The following is a 10,089-nucleotide window of genomic DNA, read 5'->3' as shown; positions in this document are numbered from 1 at the left end:
GAGAGAGAGAGAGAGAGAGAGAGAGAGAGAGAGAATTAGAGAGGAAGAAAGGAGAAAAGAAGAATGAGATGGCTCTGGAAGGAGTCCTGAATCAGGACTGATCTCCCTCCCTCCGCTTTTTCTCTCTCTCCCTCTCTGTGTGGAAAACGCTAGAAGCTCGAACAGTGGGCAAGATCCCAGCAAAGCCCAACACCAGGCCAATGGTTAGAGGCCAAAAACTGGCCCAAGGCCCACCGTTTCCTTAGGAACAGAAAGGCGGCGCGAGGCCGCATAATACTTAGTTAAATGGTGCTGCAGGTTCCCGGACATAAATCTGTAGATTGGGAAAGGATCTACTCAATTATGTAGATTGGGACATAACAACATGGAGTGCAAAAGAGGGATGAAAAGCACAAACCGTCCTGTCCTCTTTTTGAGTTTTAATAGCAGTTGAAAAATGTGTGGCACTGGTATGACCCAGTTTTGACTTTTGGAGAAATGTTTGGGGTTTGGGATTAAGAATCTGCATTTTAAGGGCACACAAGGAAAAACAGTCATGGGAAATAAAAATGATCTTCTCCAAACGACAACAAAGAGACTTCTAGATGTGAGTCAACACAAATTACAGAACTAAAAGTCATCTGTCTAGATCTTCCAGCATCCAACTTCTGCCGCTTAATTGCCTGATTCTCCTGAGCTAACATGGATGTGCCGGTTGCATTTTTCACGTTCTCTTCTCTGTAAGTTTCAGTCAAGTATACAATTAGGACATAGCACTGGCGTATAATGAATTCAAGAGATACCAGATAAAGTGAAGCATGCCAACCTTTTCATAGTATATCAAAAATCATCTCTCATCTTCACATGAAGTCATGCAGGGAAAGGGACACAACAACAAATAGAGACAATTGGCCTAGGATGGCCTCAGATCCTAACAAAAATCTGTTAATCGGTCAAGGCAGTGGCCAAATTTTTCAACCAAAAATAAACCAATAATTCAAACAGTCCTAATTTCTTCTGTAATCCAGCCAAATCCAAAACAAGTTATTAAGCCTCCCACTGAACAAGCACTTAATTATGTTGTGTTAGTACATCCCGCTTAAATGCTGCTCCACCACAAACTAAAACTATAAGATCAGAACCACACTTTGTCTAAGAAATAAAATTTGGAACTTCTCCTCCTTTTTCAAGCTTAATAACTTAACTCTAAAAGCGAAAAAGTACAAATTTGTAACTTGCTTACAATCTATGAATCTATGTTAATTGTTTAGATAGAGCAATGTAGATAAGTAAAAAGGATCATACCATTTGATGAGCCAGCCGAATAGGAAATGTTGCATAATAGGCACCTTCTCCAACACCTCAGCCTTATACATCTTGAGCATCCCACTGTTAACTTTATTCCAATTCGGCACTCCACTGATATCATCCAACAGCGGCAAGTGCTCCGAAAACGGCCCCTTCTTCACCTTCTTCACGCCGTGAGACCCCGCCGGCTCTAAGCAATAGACCAGCTGAAGCTTCCTCATCAGCTCCAGGTACTTGACGAACACTCTGGCCACCACGGCAGGGTAGTCCTCTTGTTTTATGAGATCCATTCTGGCCAGGCAGTAGAGCCACGCCGCGAAATTGGTCTCGTGGCCGGTGCCGTAGTCGATCCGGCTAGGGTTTCCGAAGGAGTCGGTGAAATAGGGGACGATCTCGACGGTGGAAGGTTCGAGATGGAGTGGGAGGAATTTGAGCATTAGGTCAGGGCTATTTTGGACCAGGCGCTCGTGCCAGACGCGGTACGAAACGTTGCCGTATCGGGCGGCTTGCTGAGTCGGTGGGATTTGGTCGACCATTGGAATTGGATTAGGGTTTCGAGGATGGAGACGATGGAGGCGGTGACAGGGGACCCGTGGCAGGGATCGGAGATCTTCTTGGAGCGGATGGATTCGGAGAGGCCGAAGCCAAGGAAGTGCTTGCCGGAATCGGAGTCGTGGAAGCGGCGGAGGTGGTCGGGGGATTGGATTATTTTGGAGGGGGGAGAGATGGGTGGGACCGGCTTGGCTTGTGGAACCGGGGCGAGAATGATGACTTGTTGGGAGTTGTTGTTAGTGGGGAAGGTTGATGGCGGGGGCTCGGATGGGGCGGTAGATTAGGGGAGGGGAGCACGACGGAGGAGGGGCGGCCATGGCGGTGGGGCCGCCGCATTTGCAGCAGGTGGGGGTGGAGGAAGGTGGGAGGGTTTCGGGGTGCTCTTGGTGGTGTACATTGTTGAGGAGGAGTTGGAGGAGTGGGAAGAGGAATGGAAACAATTTTTAAGTGCTGTCTGAAACGGGTCGGGTCAAAGATGGCCTGACAAGTTGTAAGGTCCGGAGTTCAAATTTTCTTTGAGATTAATTACATAAGATCATCTCAAATAGAGAGCTCTTTTCAATTACCCAACTATCAAATTCTGTCTTTTTACTGACAGCATGTCTTGTAATGTTTTACAAGTTTATTTTTAAAAAATTGTTTTACAAAATGAAAATAAGTAGTTAAATTTTATATTATTCAAATTTAGATATACGTCTGTTCGCACAACTCGGGAAGAGTTTTATAAGAAGTAAAAAGTAAAACCATCTTAAAAAAAGGTATCAATCTTCTCTTCTATATTATAAAAATTGTTCACTATAGCTGGTTGGCATATCATTCCTTTAATTATTGTTTTTATCAAATTTCCACCGCAAAAGTGCATTTGCTTTTCTTATCATCTTCAAAACTTCAAAGTTCAAACTCTCACCGAAGAACATGAATACACATCGGAAAAAAAGCTGAAAAATCATGGATGGGTATGAAGATTTGTGAGGAAAATTTTCAAATTGAGTGTGTATATCTTAAAGCTACAACCCGTAAGAAGAATTTTCTCCCAAATTTCCAACAAAAAAATCAATCTCATGGATAATATCAGTTGATCACCATAGTTGAAAGGCATATCAATATGAATATAGAGAGGAGGAGGTGTGGTTAAGGTCGTTTGTGTGTTTGTGTCGTGACTAGAACTGCCAAAAATTTATGTGTTGTCCAATGTTAAAATCTGCATTCTTAGAAACGGTGAAAACATTGTATTGATGTTTTCCAAACTTACACATGAATTCAGAGTTGTACTCCGCGTATCGTATTTCAGTTTTTCAAATATGTCGTCGAATGCGTTTTATCTGTATTTTTAAATTTATAAAACAGAAAACCATTTTAGGAAACGATGCCGAACACGGCCTAAACTTTCATTCCGTTAACGACTTCATACCTCACCGTTAAGACCTCCGTTAAATACTAACATTGTTGTTTAGTTTGAGGGTAATTTAGTCATTCCCTTGAGTCATATCTAATGGAACAAAATTTTGCATGCTCTCTGTTTTGAACCTGTGACTTTGTGACTGGATGGTCGCACACGTGTGGCCGTTGCATCTAAGATTTTCTCGTGAAAATATGAATGTGGGAGGCAGACAGTCGACCCAGAACTAAATAGAAAATACATTCTTGCTCTCTAGCCTAATCCCACGACGGCGGCTCCGACAAAGAGATTCGAAGTCTCCGATTCAAACCTCAAAAACCCACGCGGTATCAGAATCCGGTTAGGGCTCCGATTTCTCTCACCGTAAAATATGCACGGACTACAAATTGCTCTACGAATCTTTTCCGATCGACAATTGCAGTCAAACAGGTTTGGTTGTGTCTTTATGTTTCAGATTCTGGTTTTGGAAATAACTTCTCTACGTTGGTTAAGTTCTGTAATTCGGTTCTTCTTAAAATCATGGAGGATGAAGAATTGATTTAGTTTAATCTGAACGATTACTGGGTTATATAGTTATATAATACTGTATAGAATGGAGACATGTGCTCAAGTTACAGATTTTCCATAATGAAGATTTTTGTTATCATATAACGGAAAGCTATGTAGTTTCTTCCATATAGTTGAATTGGATGGGAAGGTGAACCGCTAGGAGGCTGGTGTTCAGAGGTATGTTGACAGTGGTAGAGTTTAATTTTTTTAAGGGATCAATTTCAAGTCCTATGTATCATTTTTATCTGTCAAGAAGAGTTTTGGTAATGTCTCCAACTGTTTGGTAATCTTCTAACGTGTTTGTAAATGAAGAGCTCACCCATAATTACAGTGGAAAGTGTTTGATTATGATCCAATTTTTCACCTTAACTGTATTAGTGTTGGACACTCTTTGTTACTTGTTTACTAATTGTATAGTTCTTTTTGTGGAACTACATTTTAGTACTGATATGCAGCAGGAAATGCCGAGGACTGAAGTTATTGAAGTCTGATGCATTTAGTGGTGTATCAAAAGGGTATAGATATATTTCTAATTGCTTCACTGCTCTCAATTTCTGTGTGGCTGAAGTAGGACAAGTGTTTTCCTCTGAACTTTTCAGTGAGTACAGATATACTGCTTTCAGTTTCTGTGTGGTTGAAGTAGGAAAAGTGTTTTCAACTGAACTTTTCATGCAGTTTAGTTCCTGGACACCAGGATGTATATAAATATGATTTACTGGCAACTAGCGGCTAGAGAGCTGCCATTGTTTTACATGGATAAAATTATAGATTGTGCATGCAATTTCTTTAGCTAATTGTTATACAACTAATGTTGGTGATACAATTAAATTTGTTACAAATCTGGAAGTTGAAAGCCTCTCCAAAAAAAAAAAAAAAAATCATATACTTGGATTATGTGATAGTGCAGATCACTGATTCTTTTGTTCTAGATGTTGCAGAAATAGTTTGTATTTTGCAGGTATTGAGAAAAAAAAATGAACAACGTGAAGGATATATTGACATATTGTTTCTTTTGCTATTTTCCTGTGAAGGTCGGATTCCGAAGTCCTGGGAGCAATTCAATGCAATGAGCTCTGGGATACAGATATATATATATCAAGGCAGTTCCCCTTCTCAGATATATGCAACAGCATATGCAACTTGTAGTCATAAGGGTTAACTAAACATATTTGGAAGTCAGAAAACCACGCAATAGTCTTTTGGGTGAAGTAAGTGTGTTCAGGTAATGGATGTGGACTTGATGAATCTGACTGGTCTGATGGTGATGAAGATTTGGAAGGGGATTGTTGCAGTCCATATATCATCATCATCCCCAAGAGTTTTAATTTAACTGGTTTTCATGATTAATATATCTTGCTATACATGCTCCTATTTTCTTCTTGTTTCTTCTGTTGCTTTCTTAAATACTGGCTTATGACATATCTGCTGTAGTGGTGATGGTTGCAGGAGTTCCCAGGCTATTTTGGTCAGCAGTGGAGATAGTGTTGCACCTTGGGGCAGTTTACAAACAGAAATTCTAGAATGGTCGATCGTCCAATACATTTGATTTTTGTTCTTGTTGCTCCTTGTTTGTTTCTTTTGTATGGTCTTTGGACATTGCTATGGAATTAGAAATTGCTGGAACTTCTTCAAAGTATGCACAAGAACCATTTACTTCTAACAAAACATGTACAGTAGAGACTTGATTCTCTTTAATAAATTTTTATACCTTTGTTTAAATTGAGACTTGGAAGTAATTAAGATTGGCCATTCACAAGAAATATCCAAGCCATTCACACCCCAGTTCAAAAAATTCACCAACTCTCCTTTCACAAAATATGTTCATATGGGTATTCAATCCATAACAAAGGTAAGTTATGAGTTACAACAATTCAAACTAGGAAATATATAGCCGTAGTCCAGCACAAAATATACCATTTTAAGGTACTTATCAAAACAGCTAGGGAATCAGCAAAGGTAAAGGCTTCTTTTACTTCTCTACTTCCTGGTGTTGCGAGCTAAGCATCTGTCCACTCTCACATGCAACTCCACCACCTCATTCTTAGGATGCCTCAGACACTCCACCACCAAACTTGCGTGTTCAATCTCTGAATTGTACTGCATTTTTTTTTTTTTAAGGGAATTGTATTGCATTGTTATCCTAATACAAACTGATGAATTCAATTTGGTAAAATTGGTTTACCTTAGCAGCCCAATCGGTACCATATTTTTGCATATTCCTAATGACATAAACACCGCAGTCAAAATCGTTCTTCTGTCGAGGTCCAGTTCCATTAGCCTTGAAGGGAAGGGTTCCAAAGGCAAACAACTTATTTGCTTGTCTGAACTTACTGTCCCCATAAATGCAATCCAGCATGTTCAACTAGTGCAACATATAACAAATGTGTCTCAACTATAGTCTGGAACATATAACAAATGTGTGCCAGATATAGTCTGGAAATGGTGTTTGTAAGTTATACTGAAAAGTTTAAGAATGTCTACGTTCAGTTTGTGATGAATCTAAACAAGTTTGAATGAAAAGAAACCATTGAAATCAAAAGGAACAAACAGTAAAATAGTAACAATGCAGTATTTCTTAATGTAGACTCTCAACTTCAGAAATTCATAACTTAATGTACAAAAATCATTTTCGAGAGATTTCAGTACTGAAATGATCGTGCAGATGTCTACTAAAACTTTTGTGACAACACTAACTGCAAATACCGAAAAAAAATTTACAGGTTTTAATAGAAAGGTTACTTGGTCCAAAACTTGGAAAACTAATTTGCAGAAATTTTCCTGATGCAGAACTTCAACTTCGAAAATTCTTAACTTAATCTACAGAAATCCTTTTCAACAGATTTCAACTTAGAAATGATATTAAGATGTGTACTCTAACTTTCATGAAGACAATGCACAGATTTCAGTAAAAAGGCAGCTGGGTCAAAAACTCAGAAATACTGATCTGCAGAATTTCCTACTGCAGACCCTTAACTTTGAAAAATCATAACTTAATCTACAAAAATCTTTTTCAAGTGATTTAAATTCTGGAATAATATCTAGGATGTTTGCTACAAGTTTTATGAAGAAACCAACTTCAAATAACCAACCTAAATGTACAGCGTTTAGTAAAAAGTTGACTGGCTCCAAAACTCAAAAAGGTGATATGCAGAATGCATACTTCGCTTTCAGCCTGTAAGTTGACCAACGAATTTTGAATGAAATTGTATGAAACTACACAGATATCAAGCCTAAAGTATAAGCTTTCAATACATGCAGATAGATTCGGAAACAAATGTCTAAATCATAAGATATGGTTGCTCAAAGCTAACTAAATGATCAAGTTACAGAAGTTTCCCGATCAAATATTACAGCAGCACAAGCAAAGTCTAAGGTTCCTAATAATCAGTTCTATGGATGCTAAATATGCATACAGGTCCTTGCTCATTCTAAGCTCTTGTTGTTTTAGACAAATTAAGGTTCCTAATCCTCCTTGCAAGCTAAATCTTCTAGGTATAATCGTAACCCTTTTTGGCATGAATCGCATACACAATATATTTCTCAAATCTAACTAAACCCACCAAGTCCTATTGATTCCCCATACATGTCCAGTATACATCTCACATAACACAATTAAACTTCCATATCACATAACACAATCAAAACACGTACTACTTATTCAATAAAATTGGGTAGCGATGAGATGACGACCTATGGTATGTTGATTGGGTTCGAGTTGATCTGGAATGACGGCAAATCTACAAAGACAAATTGAGAGGATTGGAGCCGATGGATTGTTAATTGTATAGAGATCGAGACAGTGATGGGGGTTCCAGTTTGGTTGAGGCAGAGCGTTGGGCAGCCATGGATGGGAGATTCAGAGCCAGGGCCGGCGTTTTCTATCATTCAGCGCGCGCTTGAGTTGAGGCTCCAGAGGGCAGGAGGACATTTGAGGTCGCGCGGGAAGGAAACTTTAGCGGCAAACTTGAATTTTCAGCCAAAATTGAGAAGTAAGTTTTTTTTTTCTTATATCTATTTATTCCCTATATTATTCTTCTTTTTTTTTCTTTCAAACAAAAAATAATAATCTTTATATATAAGAGCTCAATAATCTTTATAATTTTTATTGATGAGATCGAAATCTTTTTAAAGGTAATTTTATTTTTTGAATTTTAGTCATTAGAACTCAACTTGACTATTATTGTGATGTAATTTATTTAGTAGGTTTTATGTAAGAGTACATCTTTATGAACCAATTATATCTTGCAAATAGAGTTTTAAAAAATCGGCCGTAGGATATAAGAGGTATAATGAAAAACGCCTATGGTAGAAAAATCACATATTTTCGATAACGTTTGAGTTTCGATCAAGGCAGTCAACTCTATTTAGGTTTTACTCATATGGGGAGCCCTATAGTCAGAAGGGTAAACTTCCCCAACTTTTTACATGGCTTGCTACATCTCATCTACGTGAGAGTTTGTGTGCGGAATAATCAGCCAAAATATGTCAAAAGGGGGTAGGTGAGAACGTTTTCGTGTGATAAGGGACGTTAATTTAGGGTTGACCGTGCGGATCAAGACCTAATAGTTATTAAAAATAGGTGAATTTTTTTCAATAGCCATATTTAATTACACTGATCACATCAGACAGTCAAAATTTAATTTTGTGAATTTTAGTCATAGGAACCCCAATGTGTCCATTGGTGTGCTATAATTTGTTTAATAGGTTTAATACAAGTGTACATCTTTGTGAAACAACTATATTTTTCAAATAGAATTTTGAAAAATTGGCCGTAGGATGTGAGAGGTATAGTGAAGTACGGCTATGGTAGAAAAATCATATATTTTTTATAACGTTTGGGTCCCGATCAAGGTGGTCAACTTTATTTACGTTTATTCACTCATATGGGGAGCCCTATCGTCGGAAGACAAACTTCTTCAAATTCTTACATGGGCTTCTACATCTCATCTACGTGAGAGTGTGTGTGCAGAATAATCAACCAAAATATGTCAAAAAGGGGTAGGTGAGAACGTTTTCATGTGATAAAAAACGTTAATTTAGGGTTGACCGTGCGGATCAAGATCTAATAGTTATCAAAAATAGGTGAATTTTTTTCAATAGCCATATTTAATTACACCGATCATATCAGACGGTCAAAATTTAATTTTGTGAATTTTAGTCATAGGGACCCCAACGTGCATACTACTGTGTTATAACTTATTTAATATGTTTGATGCAATTATACATATTTGTGAAGCAACTATATTTTTCAAATAGAATTTTGAAAAATTGGCCGTAGGATGTGAGAGGCACAATAAAATACGATTATGGTAGAAAAATCACATATTTTTGATAACATTTGGACACCGATCAAACGAAGTCAACCTTGTTTCTCTTCTTAAAAAAAGTATACATTATTATATAATAGATGTGTACTCTTCTATTTTTTTAGCGACGCTTATACTTTGTTGCTTCAAATGATCAAACCCTGTTTTTGAAGTGAAATTTAGTTTTTTTTTCCTTAAATTTGGTTATACTTTTAGTAATATTAAATACTCTTTTAATTTATTTTTAAGTAATATATATTGGAAAAAAAAAACACCAAGGAAGAATCTAAGCCCAAAAGGCCCAGGCCCAATACACATCATTCCTATACCCTCCTCATTAGCCCAAAGCTGAGGCCCGGCCCAAAGATCCAAGCCCAACCCCAAACCAAAGAGGGAAGGAGTACAGCCCCCCTATCTGCACCACGTCCGCCAAACCCCAAACGCCCTCCTTACAAATCCTCCGTTTCCGATTCCGATTCGGACTCAGACTCGGATTCACTCTTGGCTTTCTCCTTCAATTTCTCGCCTGAATCCTCATCCTCTCCGCCAAACCCCTCCGGAATCTCCTCAGCCTTGTCCTCCAATTCGAACTCGTCATCTTCATTCCTCGGCGGGCTCGGCGTCACATTCCATATACAACCTCTCAACGCCTTCCTCAGCTTCTGCCTCTTCAGCCTTCTGAAAGCCGGAGCCATACCACGCGCCGCCCTATGGGGTCCCACCTGCAGGCTCAGTAGGTTATCATGCTCCACCGCCGCCGCAGCATATGCTGCACCACCGCCCCGTGTCGACGCTGATAAGAGAGAGAGGCAGACTCAACATACTTGATTCTTGAATAGAAGCTTTGGTTTAATTTGAGGCAAAAGCTGGACTACTCCTTGCGTATCGCACGCCTAATGCGGACATTACCGGAAGGGTAATAAGATCATTGACTGTTTTACAAACGACAAACGAGTTACGATGGGTGAAAAAACAATTACTGATGGGCGATATGGT

At 38.7% G+C, this 10,089-nt stretch overlaps 1 protein-coding gene across 1 annotated transcript; it reads right to left on the bottom strand.

Moving 5' to 3' along the window:
• Positions 1–1,238: 1,238 nt before the first annotated feature.
• LOC101298771 (probable serine/threonine-protein phosphatase 2A activator 1-like) lies at positions 1,239–6,174 on the bottom strand. The gene is given in 5 exon segments (XM_004292436.1): positions 1,239–1,823; positions 1,826–2,089; positions 2,091–2,219; positions 5,807–5,884; positions 5,970–6,174. Coding segments are annotated over 5 exon segments (1,230 nt in total). The 5' UTR covers positions 6,144–6,174.
• Between the last annotated feature and the right edge of the window lie 3,915 nt (positions 6,175–10,089).

This window comes from Fragaria vesca, linkage group LG2 (assembly GCF_000184155.1).
Source record: "Fragaria vesca subsp. vesca linkage group LG2, FraVesHawaii_1.0, whole genome shotgun sequence".
Classification (NCBI taxonomy): Eukaryota; Viridiplantae; Streptophyta; class Magnoliopsida; order Rosales; family Rosaceae; genus Fragaria; species Fragaria vesca.
Note: the sequence above shows the minus strand (reverse complement) of the source record. Positions and strands in the feature narration are given on the sequence as shown.